This window comes from Vigna unguiculata, chromosome 11 (genome assembly GCF_004118075.2).
Source record: "Vigna unguiculata cultivar IT97K-499-35 chromosome 11, ASM411807v1, whole genome shotgun sequence".
Lineage (NCBI taxonomy): Eukaryota > Viridiplantae > Streptophyta > Magnoliopsida > Fabales > Fabaceae > Vigna > Vigna unguiculata.
In genome coordinates, this window is record NC_040289.1 from 5,818,034 (window position 1) to 5,835,441 (window position 17,408).

A 17,408-nucleotide genomic window follows, 5' to 3' on the forward strand; every position below is an offset into this window, starting at 1 on the left:
ACCCATCAGAAAAAGAAGAAAGGGATATTAATTTTTCTCTCTCAAAAATTTCTGGAGACCTCTCTCACCCTAAGCACATATTCTGTTTTAACCCTCGCACATAAAAAACCCACCCACCTTCGATCGCTACCCCTACGTGCTTCTTGGTGTTCCAACACAACTATTGTAAGTCTGATCTCCCGTTCAGGTTCGCAAAATTAATTTTTTATTATGTTATGCAGTATTTCTCGAGATGTGTTTTTGATCTTGGTTGAATTTGATGTTTTCACTATTTCTTTTTTATATGGAAAAAATATTACTATCATGCATTTTTTGGGTTCATTAGTTTTATAATTAATGTTGGTTGATTGCTTTGGGTTGTGAACGTTGTTGCATGAATAAGTGAGAGATATCATGTTTTTAACATTGTATGAATATGTTGTGCCATATTTTTCATATTAAGCGTTTTAAAACTTTTTTTTATAATAAAATAATATATTTAATCCTAAATGTTATCTCCTTTTTTTTAATGTTTTCATAAATTATGGATATATAATAGTCACGTTTTGGGTATCATATCTTACTTCAGAAGTTTTTTTTTCTCTTCTTTAAAGGAAGTAATAACAAATAAATAATTTAAATACCCTTTAAACTTTTAAAATTTATAAGTGCTTGTGTGACCGCTCGCGTCGTCTTAGTACTTAATACCTTTGTTCTGCTATAAGATTACTAAAAGAAAAAATACAAAATTTTCAAATATTAAAAAAGAAAGTGATATCAACATCTTCGAACAAATTGTTTTTTCATAAAGAACTACGTGACCCTGATTCTCCATTATGAATGGAGATACGTAGGAGTAAGGAGTAATCCTTGTCAGACCCAAAAAACAAAAAATCTTTTTTGTTTCCTTTGTTTTTCTTCATTATTTTTATTTATTTATTTTATTATTTTATTATTTATTTATTTATGTATTTGTTTTTATTTTATTTTATTTTATATTTTTTTATAAAATAAACATTTAAAGAAGACCGCATCAATTTGTATTTTAATTAAAGATACCGTCTTAGGATGGGCATTGTAGGGTACTAACACCTTCCCTACGCGTAATTAACTTTCGTACTCTCAAACTCTGTTTTCGTAGACCTTGTTCCTTTTTATGGTTTTCCATAGTTTTCTATAATAACTATGGTGGCGACTCCAAAACCCTTTTTTTTATATTTTATTTTTGGTTCGTCATCCCGTCGCGATTTCGATTGTGATAATGTCTATTTTTTTTTGTCTCAATTAGGTTTCTATTTAGAAAATTTGGTGCAATTAAGTCATTTCCATTAGTATACACTAGTAACGTTAACTATGTGTCATGTGTCAGTACGTGACTTTTTTAAATTTTTTATAATTTTTAAGAAATAAAATGTCATGTTTCAAGCTAACGTTGTGCCACGTGTTAGCACGTGACTTTTATAATTTTTTTTATAATTTTTAAGAAAAAAATGTCACGTTTCAAATTGATGTTGTGCCACATGTACTACAAAAAAAATTTCATTTACATACGACAAAAATCTGTGGGTAATGACAAAAATCTATGGGTAATTAAAAATTACCCACAGATTATCGACGACATAAGATCCGTATGTAATAAGCTTGTAGGTAAATTACCTATGAACTTTTGGTCCGTGGGAAAAATCAATTCGTGGGTAATACATACGAACCACCATCCGTGAGTAATTACCTACTACTCAACATCTGTGGGTAATACATACGAACTCGTGGATAATTTCTCACAGATCAACTTTCTTCCTAATACATACAAACCACCATTTGTGGGTAATACATTTGATTTTTTTATAATTTTTCATGTTGGTGCTTTTTATTGTATTTTTTCACCTTTATCAAAATGAAATCAAATTACAACTTAATCCAAAATTCAAATGAAACTAAAATAATCCAAATTTCAAATTATATTGAAACCAATAAGAGTTATACAACATAAACATAAATCCAAAAGTAATGTAAATAAAGTAAATATAGACATCACCAATAGAAAACATCAATTGTTTACTCTAACTATTAAACATCACTATAGTAGAAGTAAACACAAAGTCTTCAAGAATTGATTAAAAGCTCGAAATGTCTCTTGATGCTCTTCCTCTTCATGATCTTCCAATTTGTGATCAACTATTAAGAGAGAAACAACACTTCCACGAAGCAATCCAACACCATGAACTTTCCCTCTCCTAGAATCCTTACCCATTCTTCAGCACAATAAGAAACCAAATCACCAAATCTTGCAACCTTCAAGGAAAAACAAAACTAGTTATCTCCATCCTTCAAAGTAATAATCCCAAATACTAGCATGAAGACTTAGATTAAGAAATGGAGTTCCTTAAGAACATAAATACTTACAATCCAATTAAGAATAACATTACAAATAATCCATTAATCAAGTGAGAGGATTAAAAAAAACTAAACAAGAAAAAAAAAATAGGGAATGCATAGCATAAACTTACTTTTTGATATTCTATAGAATTGCTTTTTCACCTCTAGACATCTGCAGAGGAAAAACCATTTACAAAGTAAGCACATGATACATCATAAATTAAAAATAAACAAGTAAAAGATTTATGGACAAGGTTCATAGTTGATCCACAATTACCATCACTAACTTTACTATGTTTAAATTGTCTTTAATTAAGATTTATAATTACTTTTGCAGCTTTTCAATGGCTAATGTGATGTGATATGGTAGTGTCATGTGTAACTATTGAATGTGAAAATTCTCAATTTAATCCCTTTATTTGTTATTTTGTCTTGATTTGCTCCTAACTTTTTTAAAACTGAATCAATTTTATCCTTATATCAAATTTACATTTTATACCAATTTTAAAATGGTATATTATAATTGATATTTTGAATAAACTTAAGTTTATTTAAATGTATATTTTGCATTGAACTTTATTTAAATTTTATTTTAAATATTTATTTGTCTATAATTTATATATAAATGGTAGAGTTGTTTTAAAAATAACAACTTTATAAATTCAAATATAAAATTTTAAAACAATATTATAACAATTTAAAATAAATATATTTATTTCAAATTTTACAATTCAATTTATAAACTTGTTAATTTTAAACCAACTCTAATATTTTCCTATAAATTATTGATATATAAATATTTTAAACAATATTTAAATAAAATTCAATATAAAATAAAAACTTAATCTTGTTAAAATTATCATTGTCACATTTATATAAAGGTTAAATTTTGTCTCAATTTGGAAAGTGATGAAATTGCTTTCGTTTTAAAAAAATTGGGACAAAATTGAGACAAAATAACAAATACATAAACTAAATTGAGAATTTTTACATTTTACATTCTATAGCTGCCAGATCACACTATCTTTACCACATGGCACAACGTCAGCTCAACACATGACAATTTTTTTAAAATTATAAAAAAAATAAAAATTAAAAAAACACGTGCCGACACGTGACACATAATTAACATTGTTAGTGTACTAATAATAAAAATGACTTAATGACAACAAATTTTTTAAAATAAGGATCAAATTGAGATAAAAAAAAAGGGACCTACTTAAAATTTTCGTAACAAAATGGAAATCAATGGAATAATTTAACCTAAACTTTCCAATATGTTGGGATTGATAAAAGACATGAGTTTCAATGGTTTGAGTCCCATATCTGGTTATTAGGTTAGAATTTCTTTCATTATAGATTTCAACTTCCTTTTTTGTTTTGCTTAAGTTTTAAAGAGATTTATTTTATATTTCTTGAATATAGGTTTGATTTGACCCCTCATGTTTTCTTTATAAAAAGAACCAATCTAATATGTGCATTTAAATCACTTAAAAAAAATCAATCTAAGAACCTCTTCTCACCACCTGCAACGCAAACCTCACTTTTTTTTTACTATTCAACTCTTTTCTGATTTTCGTAGTCCCAAAATCTTCTCTTTCAATGCAGCCCTTTCTCCTTTGTCACTAATATTGGTCTGCTAGATCTCCATCACTACGATGATGCTAGATTCGTCCTCAATGCTGCTACCACCGTCAACCAATGTGCCTCGCCACCATGAACGTCACTAAAGCTCCACGAAAGGTATTAGATTAGTTATTTTGAAACCAATTTAATATGTCTTTGACATATTACATCGACAAATATTAAATCGGTTGTAAAAACTGATGTAATATCTGCATTACAACTGATCTAATATATTTATTTTACACTAATGTTCAATAATATATTAATCATTTTATTCGTTTATATTATTATTTGATTGTTTACAAATAATATATAATTATTTTAATTTTTTAATTAATTAATTAATTTGTTTGTTATTTAATTTGTCTCCAATAATATATTGGTCCCTTTCATTTACGTTTTTTTCATTTTAAAATTATTTCTTATGATATATTTGTCTACATCCAATTTATTCATTCAAAGTTCTTGTTTTAATTCTTATTTTATTTTATTTTTATTTTTTATTATTTTAAATATTATTCTTTTATAATTATTTTTTATATAAACTGAAGATAAGAAGTAAATAAATTTTTAATTAACTTTGGAATAAAAGAAGTTATCTATATACTCTAAAACTATCTTTACATATAATTTACATCTTTATAATAAATTTCATTTTAAAGTATAATAATAAAATCCATAAATAACTTTTATATATCCAGGTTTACTATATTAAAATTTTTGTATGTTCTCTGTCTTATATAAATTGCTTGAATTATAAAAAAATATTTTAAATAATAAAAAATAAAATAAATTAAGAATTAAAGCAAGAACTTTAAATGAATAGTTGAATGTGGACCAATATATCATAGCAAATAATTTTAAACAAAATAAACATAAAAGGATGTACTATGATTGCAAAAAAAAATTAAATAACAAAATATTCAAACTAATTTATGTTTTGATGGTCCTCATTTTCGTTTTGAGTTCAATTAGATTCTTATATTCGTCATTTTTTTTGTTAATTTGGTCATTTTTACTATGGTCATTTTTACTAATGATGTTTAAATAGTTAAGACTTGTTAACATTACATATCACGTATCAACTGTTTTCTTTATTTTTTTAATTTTTTTTAAATTGTCTACATGTCAAGTCAGAATTGTCCACGTGTCAGTTTGTGGTTGTGTTATTTCCTTTTGTTCAATTCAGTTCCTACATTTATTATTTTTTTTCAATTCAGTCCTATATTCGTTATTTTTATTCAATTTAATCTTAGTTTTGGTTAAAATGGAGAAACTTTGACCCTTCCCAATTGAGACCAAATTTAATCTCTTTTATGGATATTAAACTAATATTTTTTTTAAATTGGTATTTTTATTAATTATTTTTTAAATTCAACTATAAATTATTAAATTTAATTATAAATTGAATATAATTTTTAGATTTAATTGTTAAATAAAATATAATTATTTAAAATATTATCATAATATAATTATTAAATTTGTTCTTTTAATAATTATATTCTAAAATACTTATACTTTTAAAATTTACATTCAAAAATATTACAATAGAAATAAAATTAATATCTTTTATAAATATTAGACTAATATTTTTTCTAAAATTGGTATTTTTATTAATTATTTTTTAAATTTAATTATAAATTTAATATAAGTCTTAGATTTAATTGTTAAATAGAATACAATTATTAAAAATATTATTAGAATATAATTATTAATTTTTTTCTTCTAATAATTATATTATAAAATACTTATACTTTTAAAATTGGCATTTAAAAATGTTACAATAGAAATATTTTAGAAAAGTATATTAATATTTATAAAATTAACATTTTAATATAAAAAAAATTAGATTTTAATATCTAAAACACGTTAAAAATATTAAATGATTTAGATTTGGTCTAAATTTGGTTTATATCTGGAAGGGACAACGTTTTTCCATTTTAACCAGAACTGTACTAAAATAAACAAAAATAATGAATATGGAGATTGAATTGAACAAAACTAATAAATAGGAGGACTAAATTGAACAAAAAGAAATAACACAACTACAAACTGACATGTAATACTGGTATTGACACGTGACACAATAGTGGAAAATTTTAAAATTTTAAAATTTTGAAAAATTAAAAGAAGATAAAAAAAACAGGAGTTGACACATGGCATGCACTGTTAAAAAACATTAACTATGTAAACATCGTTAGTAAAAATGTTCAAATTGAACACACACACAACACACATAACACACACACACAAAGATATATATATATACATATATATATATATATATATATATATATATATATAATTTTTCTTCCTTATAATTGCTTAAATTCACTCTTTTCTCCGAGATATTTTCTCCATCACAACTTTGATTACATATCTTTTTTTTGGTTATGTTCAAATGATATATTATCAATTTCAATGAATTAAATAAACTTTAAGTTTCACATTTGATTATTTTTACTCATTCTAATATTTTTGTTTTTGTTTATCATCTTTTCAATAAGAATATTTCACTCTCAATTTCAAGTATTCAATCGCGTAATCCTTTATTTACTAGATAATGTAAAATTTTTTATTCTTTATTCTCTTTGATCCTTAATTTTTATTTTATTTTTTTAAAAAAATTGTTTCTCTAAAACAATTTTCATTATCTTTCAATGGTTTGACAACTTTGATATTTGGAAAGTTTTCTTAGATTTTCAAGATACTTTCTTATATAATCATACTCTTAATTATACATTATTTTTCTTAGTGTAATTTTATTCAATAGTGTATCAAATCATTTCCAAGGCACACACTTGATATTTTTACCTTTTTTATATATATTTTTATTTGTTGTTTATTTTTATCACGTAGAATATTATTTTGATGATTTTATATATATATATATATATATATATATATATATATAAGAAAAAAATAATAATACGATAGGAAAAGAAAATGTTGAATGTGGTGCACGTCACAAAACCTTCTTAACCTTCCTCTCTTTTCTTTGACGTATTTTGTCTTTTAAAAATTATATTATTAGAGTGCTTCTGTGATAAAACAACTTGAAGAAAAGTTTCAATATATTTGTTTGTCTTTTACAACATTTTAGTTCTAAAAGTATTTTGTTATTTTTCTTTTTAATATTAGTTCAAAATTTACCATCTATTTCACGAAAATTGTGTCACAATAATCTTAATTAAAGATTCAATCTAAAATACTTAAATTTATAAATTTATGAGAGAAATAAAACATAGTTAAACTTCAATTAAATATGTCATCATAATCGTTTCTATTTCAATTCACATATAGAGAAGCATTTATTGTGATGAAAGAGAAGCAATCAATACTAACTTATGCAGCATTTAATATTTTTTATGAATTAACGTTCATTCAAACCTTGCTTCCTGAAACTACCACCGTTTTCAACTACTTTAACGTGTGGGATGAAGTTATTGATAATTGGTTTGTACGTATAATTAATAATTTAATTTTGGGATCGGTTAAAAATAATTAATATATATTAAATTTTATAAAAATTAATTATCATATTTAATGAAATCTGACCTATCATCAATATACTTTTATTTTATTTAAAGAACAAAAGTATTCACAAAAATTTAATAGTTGGATTAATATTTTATTTAATATTTACTTATAAAAATTAAAAAATAATTGAATAATAAAATAATTATATTTTAATGTTGCTAAAAAGTAAAATATAACAAAATATTAAAAAGTTTAAATTAACAAAAAAAATCAATAAAAAATAGTGTTAAACATTTAAGAAGTTTAAAAAAATAAAAAAAATTAAAATATCAATTTGAAATTTTATTAAGTTTCCAAAATGCTTATTTTGTATTAGAGAGTTATTGCTTAAAAATTTCAAAGAATACTTTTGCTTTTATAAAATTTGTTATATGCATTTATATTATTTTAATTAATGGAGTTAATTATTTCAATTTTCAATGTAAAAATTATGAAACTAATGTGCATTAATTATTCTTTAAGGAGTGTGCTTAGAGTAGGGGTGGCAATGCAAGCGGGCCCAACCCGTTTAGGCCCTTCCGCACTTGGTCCACCCATGTTAAAAATGCGCATTGGAAAGTCTGACCCACCCCTCGTAAGTTATGGCCTATGAGTCGTCCCACTTTTTTTTTAGAAAAAAAAATCTTACGATAAAACTTTCAATGTTCAACAAATTAGAAAACTTTAAAAAATTCCCAAAATTTAGCAAAAACTGAGGAGTTGAATGATAAAATGATAATTCAATATTTTCATCATATTCATATTCGTACTTTGACATACAGGATGTATCCTTCAAATTCTAGCATATTCAAAAATACATAACACTTGTATTTTTCATTCATACAAGAATTTGGATCATTCATGCAGAAATCTAGAAGGAAAGTAATATATATACACAAGTTCAAGTTTTTTTTTTTCTTTTTATGTAGGTCGAGGGCTAGCCCGCACGGTTGCAGGTTATGCAGGCTAAGATTTTGCAGGCCAACGGGCTCAATATCTCAGTCCGCCCCATGTTTTTTTGGCAAGCTTGCGGGTCGGTCCATCAGGTCAAGCATACATTGCCACCCTTAGCTTAGGACACTAGTTAACATTCTCCTTTAGTTTTTATATTTAGGTTCTTATTAGTTTTTATCATTATATTTTTTTAGTTTTATTTTTTTAAAAATTAATGGAATCTTTACTTTTGTAAAAAAAAATCAATGTAACTAATTCCTTTAAATTCACATATCATATGCCAAAATCTTAGTCTGTCACGTGTCAAAATCTGAATTCTCTTATACTTTGAATGTGTCACATGTCAAAATTAGAGGGGTTTCAAGGTAGAAAATAATCCATATTTTTACACATAACAGACTTAAATTTTGACACATGACATTTCTAAACTTGGTAATGCCAATTTAATAAACACACTGTGTCCTTCTACAAAAGAATAGACACTCAATTGAGTAAAAAACAAATATATGGACCAAAATAAGCACAAAATCTAAACATAGAGAGCAAATTACTCATTAAGCATACTTTTTATAAAACATTTATATTTTAATACTAATTGTTGGTACTTGATGGATCTTTTGAGAGAGGATTTACTACGTAGACAGAACATCAATAAGACATGAGCACGGGCGGCTCAAGAATTTGAGAGGCTTAAAACAAACATAAAAAGATGAGGTTTTTTATTTAAAATTTATTTTTTGAGCTTTTATTGAAGCAAAATTCTTTATTAAATTGCCATATTTAGTTTCATTTAACATTTATTTTTCCATACATAATAAGGCTAATGAAATTAATATTTCTTGAGACATTGTTGATATTATTTTTATATAATTAAGAACATCAATTGAGTTTTCATTTTCCAAACCTATAATTTTCCTTAAGATATTTAATTATGAAAATAAATTACATCCATCAATATCCAACAAATTTTCATGTTTTAAAGATTTTCAAGGTTTAAGTATTTTTCCTTTTAAAAATGTACAATCTAGTGACTTTAAATTTTTAACACTAAATAAAAAAAATCAAAAATATCTTCATATATTTTAAATTGTTCAAATCTACTTTGAAGTGTCATAATTGTTTTATCTAAAATATAAAAAAAAGTTATCAATTCTAAATGATTCTTGAAAAGATTTTACAATTTCATTCTCAACATTTTCATCAAATTATTTCTTTCTATGACTAATACATTTTTCACGAAACTTAGGTTCTATACTCTTTTCAAAAGGAATTTTCTTGGCAAAAAAAATCAACGCATTTTCAAATCCATATGAAAGAAGACCTTTTAATTGTTGGATAGCTTCATCAATACACATATCTTTTAATTGTAAATTCTTACAAACTAAGATAACTGCAAAAAAAAAAAATGTCATACCAAATATTAATGCCTTAACAAAAATTCAAAGTTTTCTAGCTTATAAGTTGCTAAACAATCAACTTCACCTTTTATTTTAGGATTATCATTGGCTTCCGCTAATTCAAATAAAGCATATTTTATTTGTGAAGTTTGAAATCTTACAACTTTCACGCTTTTAAACTATCTATATGGTCTTATTAAATTTTTCACCTTTTTGTAGAAGAAGAAAATAAAGTATATGTACATTGTAACACACCAAAAAAATATCTAGGTTTTGGACAAGAGTTAGCCATATCTCAAAGTACTAAGTTTAAACTATGACAACCACACGAAGTATGAAATGTCTAGGATTAATATCAAGAAATTTTTCCTACACACCTTGATGTTTTCCTTTCATATTAGAATCATTACTATATTCTTGTTTTTTAAGGTCATTAATATCGAGTTGAAGATTTTATAATTCATCTACAATAACATCAAAAGTACTTTTTCCACTTGTATCATCTACATTTAAAAATTCTAAAAAATACTCATTAACTTGTATTGGAGTTAATGAAATATCTACACATCGTAATACAAAACACATTTGCTTTTGGTGACTTATATCTAGAATACAGTCAAGTATGGTTGAATAATACTTTGCATTCCTATTATTTTTGTTTTGATTTCACTTACTAAAAGAATTATCAACTCATTTTGTTTATTATACCCAAGTTACTGGTTATGAATTTCATCATTTTTAATTCGACGAATATATTCTTGCATAATTATATCAAATTCTACAATCATTTTAAGGAATGTAAATTGTCAAAATCCTAAAACCAAAACTCTAGAAGAGAATAAATCAAGGAGAGACAAAAAAAGTCACATGAAGATAAAAGAAGAAAATATAATCAAAATTGATTATAAGATAATAAAAATAATTAATTATTCTATTTTTCCTAAACAAAATATTCTTTTACTAAAAAACTGTTTTAACTCATTAAATATAAGTTTTAATACCAATAGAAATTAATCATAAACTTATAATTAATTTGATAGAGGTTATGTATATCAGTACCTAAAAAACTTTGTTTTCAATTTTTATTCTTAAACATAATTTTATAATTAATTTAATAAGTCCATAACTAAATTATTCGGTGTAAAGTATGAAACGAATCTTGAGTTTTGATGCATATTTGTATTTTGCAAATGTCTCTTTATTGTAAATGTAAATGTTATTATTAATATATGTTATTGTACATGTTATACCATATGTTCTCTTGAAAATTACAAATTTGTTTTATTTTCAGGATTGAAATTGTGAACTTGACTAGGAGTTGCACTATGTATTTAGAGTTAAGAGTGATGTTGTGTCTTCATGCTTTATACTAAAGGGGGATAAAAGGGCATACAAGAGTTAATTTCTATACTTCTTGTAAACCAGATGGGACAGAGAATATTTGTAATAATTGGTTGATTCATAAAGTCATAAATAGTTGGTAAAAGAAATATAAATGTAGTCTAGATTGAAATGAACCAATATAAAAACAATAGTTATAACTGCTATTTCTATTACATGAGTATAAGCTCTTGACAATTTTATAAAAGCTGGTGGATGTATTTGTGAACATATTCTAAAACTATTAAATAATCCTATTACAATGTTTAATATACAGTCTGCTACGAAAACTTTTCAAAAATATGCTTATAAGTTCTATTTTACCCCTCATTCTAGAACTGACATTTTATTTCAAGTAAAAGAAAGACATGTTCAAAACTAGATGCATTTTCAAATGTAAAAGCTTCACTCAATGAAGCTATCTCTCAAGAAGGAGTATTTCTTTGTATACCCTCTCTTCAATAGTTATCCTTGTATCTTAAGAAAGTCTTTTATTTAGTTAGAAGTATTAATTAAATAATACTTAAGAAAGTCAGAAGTGACACCTTTGGAGTTCTTGGTAGCTTCAAAAAGCAAACTCATTCATTCTCAAATGCATCTCTTTCACTCTGGTCTTTTCCTTCCTTTCCTAGCTACTGTTATTTTCAATTTCTTCTTCCTGTAAAAAGCTTTTTCTTCAATCCTTGAAACCTTTGGGCACTAAGACCCACCATCATCTTTGCCATAAGTGGATAATTGGTTACAAAGTTCCACGAAAAACAAGCTTCCACAACCACCGTTGCCAAACAACAAACATTCTCCAGAATTTGAAGCTTGCATGGATGTCCATCTTCAACTCTTGAGTTCTCCAATGATTCTGTCACGTTCTCTGATACATACAGTTAGTTTGTCAGTACACATTTGTATCATATCATCACGACATTAAACATTTGACGAGGTACACAGTTTTAATTTTAAAGCATCAATGGTGAAATTTGCCAAATTAAAACTTGAGATATAGAATGTGCACAAGTGTGAAATATCAATGGGACTATAAGACTTTGGCATCCCAACTAGTTCTCACCTACTTGTACTGTTACCTAGTTTATTGATTTTACAGCTTGCATGTTATACTACAATCTCCAACAGTTGTCTCCCTCCAATTTACAAGGTGAATAACCATTGCGTTAAATTAAATTAAGTTTGACCATTGAATCATTTTAGATCTGAAATTAATAAAATAAAAATAGAGAGAAGTTTAAATAAATATTTGTTACATTACTAGTTTATGTATTAGCTTATGCAAAAACATCTTATATTAATCTCTTTAAATAAATAGTTTCAGTTACTAGAGAAGTTTTTTTTCCATTTGATTTTCCTGCTACTGATTATTAAAAAAATATATCAACACTGAATCTTAACACAGCATTTTATTTCACAACAACCAAATTGTTTTTGCAGAGAGGTGGTTTCTTATTGACACGATGTAATATGTTTAATAGACAATTATGTCCATTAAGAATGTGATCAAAAGTTTAATCAGCAAATTTGTGTATTAAAACTAAGGTTAATTTATGAACTCTTGTTTTCCCATATAGGTGCTTGTAGAATATTTTATCTTTATCTAGTCTTAGCCAAAGTCATTTTACTTCCCAAGAACATTGTTTTCATAAAAAGGTGGGTTTCTTATCAACATAGTGCTATATTAGGCAGATAATTATGTCCATTAAGCATGTAATCAGTCATTAAATCTACAAGTCAGTGTACGAAAAGACATGATTAAAGGAAGAGAAGAGGTTTCCAATAAACTACTGTTATAAATACTTTTAATTGGCTTAAAAGAAATGGTCATAAAACAAGAGTTTGGATCCTCTCATGCGAGATTTCTGTTCAGTGAAATCTCAACTCTGAATTGAAAATAAGAAAACTTAAATAATAAAGAAAGAGATAAGGAATTTTGATTGTGGATATTTTTACTTTAGACACTCGCAGAGAAAATCTCACTTGAGAGAATCCAACTCACTGCTTTATGAAACCTGTTTGGTTTGCCTTCCCACCAGGCTCAAAACACAATTCAAGACTTTCTACTAAGTTCATCGTAATGCAAACACAGTTGCTCACACATTTATACAGTTAGCTTTCAAGTTTATTGAGGAGAAAGTTTGGGTCAAGGAGTATCCTCAAAATATCCTCACTTTAACTTGCAGATGAAATGTACAGACTATACGGTCTGATTAATAGAACAATTGTTTTTCTCTCAAAACAAATGGGCTATAATTGGTTATAGATGTATAGTAAGTAATCCATCTTTTGTAAAGCCAATTAGCATTTCATGTAGAGTTTTATAATACATACAATTATGAAATAGCATCCAAAGTAGTATGATGAGTGTACTGCTACTAGAAGTCATATGTTTCTTCTTTAGGTGGGAGTCCCCAAGAAATATATATTTTCATCAAATCTGAAGCTCTTCATTCAGGGTATGTGTGGTCGAGTTTCTTCATAAACACTTATAGGAGAAAAATACAAAAAAAAAATGAAATAAATTTCTATAAGAGATAAAATTAGCTTAAACATAAATTAAAATAAAAATTAAGTTAAGATACACTGGAGAATTTCTGAGTTAACTTATGCATAAACTAAATCTAACTTACAGTGAAATTAATTTCAATTTTTTCTTATTTTTATTTTCTAAAAGTATTTATAGAAAAGTTTGTCCAATCAGACCCTTGTCCTGGAAGTGAATAAAATTTGAGATCATGGTGAATTCCAAATCAATAGAGACAAATGGCATCATAAATCCATTCTACAAATCTTCAATCATTTCATGCAAACAGAAGCTTCAATTTACATGTTGAGGATAATAATATATGAACATATGGAGTGAGGGAATATTACCTCGAGAACAACTAACAAATATCACACCAGCACTGACGCCTGAGTATACACACGTGAGACAGCATTAGAACAATCTCTGCACCAAACCCTGATGGTTGCTTTAGTGCATTTAAAGCGATTATAGCTCTTTAACTAGTCAGCCACAAATGTATCATAGGAGTGCCAAAATCTCCATCGAAGCATTATAAGATTAAGGCAGCAAATTTACACTAAAGCATCCGATGATAATGATGTTGTAAATACTTTCATGCCTAGCCCCTTCTTTTGATGAACTCCTAATTGTCACTTTTATCATCACGCTGAAAAGGCCTTAAGAGCAATAAATTATCTGTGGGCATAAATATTGGGCGAGCTATGAGCATCAGAAGTTTAAACGATAAGACTTTTCTGAATGACTTCAACCTCTGACTGCAAGGGACAATGAAAATATTCTAATTCGATGAAGTCAACTTTCACTTCTGATCTGATCACACCCTTTCTAGCTGTAACCAATATTCCTAATCCATCAACAATTTTGATGTAGAAGTATGAGGAGATTGTACTTGGTTTTTTCTTTAAGGAATGATACTCTTACTGCTGAATACTTTTCCAGTTAAATTCCCTTACCCTTTACCAACTAGGAAGAGATGCAGAATTCCCTTATGACTAAAAAATCAATCGAATTCAACTTCTAAATGACGGTTGGTATGGAATTCTTGTCACACAGATCAATATTTCCTCTTCCACAGAGTGCCATAAATTTATCATAAAATTGCAACAAAGGACATTTATCTATCAAGTTGGAACCAATGTATGCATCTTTGAGGAGCACAGTACTCCGTTCACCTTTATTAGTGAGGTAAAATATTCCCTGATGCTTTATCAAGCAAAGCAGTAATTGAGATGGCAAAAGACACTCTGAATGAAATGCCTCAAGCTGTGCAGATGTCATCCTCTTCTCCATGGTCAAGCTCAGGAGCTCATGAAGCACCGCCACAGATCGTTTTCGAGCTTTTGGATCAGCAGCATCAAATCTCCTTGCATTCAAATAAGGAGAAGGGAACTCCAACTTCTGCCACCTCTCAAGCTGCTCAAGGTAACCAACATTAGGCCTAAAACCAGCAGGAAAATTCATTTTGAATGCAAATGGACCAAGGTAGTTCCCATCTCTCGAAATCTTCACCTTCCTCCTATCCCCGTTTGCCTTCAGGTCCAAAACTCCTTCCTGTGCCAACCTAATTCGTGTATAAACTAACTCATTTTGTACCCAAAAGAATTTATGTTCAAAGTCTCACTATTTATGTCATTGTAAGGTAACACCTTTTCACTGAGAAATAATCACCTTTTTAAATTAAAAAGACTTTTAAAAGCTGCAAAAAATTAAATTAATCATTCAAAATAAGCTAATTCTAACTCACTAAGAAGACAATTTCTTAAAAGTTTAACAAATCCAAACATGTATCTAGAATAGCAACTTAAACGAAAAAAAAACAATTATTATACTAAAAAAATCAATACATTTTAAATAAAACTATGATCCGTAATATTACGAGAAGTAACCAGTAGAGACTTTAATTTTCATAATGTTATGGAAGATCATATTCGCAGAAGGGTACTAAAGTTAAGAATCATGGACTATGTTTGAGATCTTCCATTCATCAGCAATAATTATATCTTTAAATAAACTATATAAATAAAATGCAAATCTTATCAAACAAGTCGACTATACAAAGTTTAGTTAGATTCAAACCAAACTTCAATATGATTTGAGAATCTATCCCAGTAATAATCGTTGACCTTTTATGGTACTCATTATCTGGTTGTCATGAGAACATTCACGTCCAACTTGCATGATTGAGACAGCTGGTCCTCGGAATAAAAGGATACCTTGAGGATCCCTTATTGACCAATGATATGATTAATATAACGTATATAAACACAACATAAACTCCATCTTATAAGTCGATTTTACCTAATGATAGACTAAAATAGAATCTTTAAGGGGATATAAATCTCATCTAATGAGCTAGTTTTATAGAATTGAGTTAAGTATAACCCAAATTCTAACATACTACGATATTTTTTTGAGAAGGATGAATGGACACAAACACCAAAATCAACAACCAAATTAACTTTCTTCTTAAGAGTTGTGTCTATCCCTTTCCTTGATGTTCTCTCTTGTCTCTCTTTTTCTCTCTTAGTAATAAATTACAGCTCTCTTTTTCTAATAACAAATTGATTAGCAGCAGAGACAATTTGAGATAAAAACATATACAATATTTAAAAACAAAAAGTCCTATAATATAGCAAATTCCAAGACATGTAAAATGCAACTATTACATTGTATTACATTGGTTGGCTTGGCAGAGTTTTCAGCAAAAATCATTTTGGAACAAATAAGAAAATAAACTTTTTTTCATAATGTAAAGCTTTCATATGAAAAAACTTCCACAATGTATGTGATAACTATTATCCAAACACGTACCTAGTCTCTCTGGCAGTGACAGCCAAGGTGGAATCCCAATCCTCCAACAGAAGACAATCCCTTCCACGGAAGCGCCTGACCGTGAAAAACTGAGGGTACTTCGGAACCAAACAGTCCTTAAAATCGGAGGGAAGGCCCAACTGAGGCCCAACGAGCTCCACCGTTTGAAGCGGCAGCTTGCAATCGACGCAGAGCATGAGCAGCTTCCGCAGGTTGGTGACCAAGAGGGGTTCCATGGAGGCTCGGGCGTGGGCCTCTTCCTGGGCTAGGTTTCGGGCCCGGCCAGTGAGGGAGACGGAAGGGGGCGCCCCGGCGACGCGGAAGACGGAGGGGTGTTTGTCGATGAGGGCCATGAAGGCCCATTTTCGAACGAAGCCGACGTTCTTCTCGAGATCGCGGAGGAAGAGGGGAGAGTGATGGGGCTGAGATAGGATGAGGGAGGTGAGCTGGAGAATCATCAATGGCTTCTTTCGCAGTTCCATCACTCTGTCTAGTTCAGCCACTCTGTGGTACGTTTTCTTCTTCGGCCTTCTTCCGCCACTGGATTTGTGCCTAACGCCGAAACGCGCATTTCTTGATACGCAGAAAGGAATGGCGCGGCGGAGCATGGCGAAGAAGAATTTTGAAAGGGAAGTGAGAGCTTCCGAGCGGAGAAGTGGTTTAAGATCTTTTGCTACTTATTTTATTCAGATTAAATTTAGATGTATATATATATATATATATATATATATATATATATATATATATATATATATATATATATATATATATATTTTTAATTTGGTACCCGAATTTTGTGATTAAGTTCAATTGGTATCAATATTTTTTTTTCTTTA

The 17,408-nt window shown here is 27.7% G+C and overlaps 1 protein-coding gene across 1 annotated transcript; it reads right to left on the reverse strand.

Moving 5' to 3' along the window:
- Window positions 1-11,358: 11,358 nt before the first annotated feature.
- On the reverse strand, window positions 11,359-17,249 carry LOC114168142 (protein WHAT'S THIS FACTOR 1 homolog, chloroplastic). Its single transcript, XM_028052876.1, has 4 exons — window positions 16,573-17,249; window positions 14,109-15,322; window positions 13,566-13,719; window positions 11,359-12,099 (listed from the first exon to the last, which is right to left on the reverse strand). The coding sequence occupies exons 1-2, from the start codon at window positions 17,178-17,180 to the stop codon at window positions 14,779-14,781; spliced, it is 1,152 nt and encodes a 383-aa protein (XP_027908677.1). The 5' UTR covers window positions 17,181-17,249; the 3' UTR covers window positions 11,359-12,099; window positions 13,566-13,719; window positions 14,109-14,778.
- Window positions 17,250-17,408: the final 159 nt, after the last annotated feature.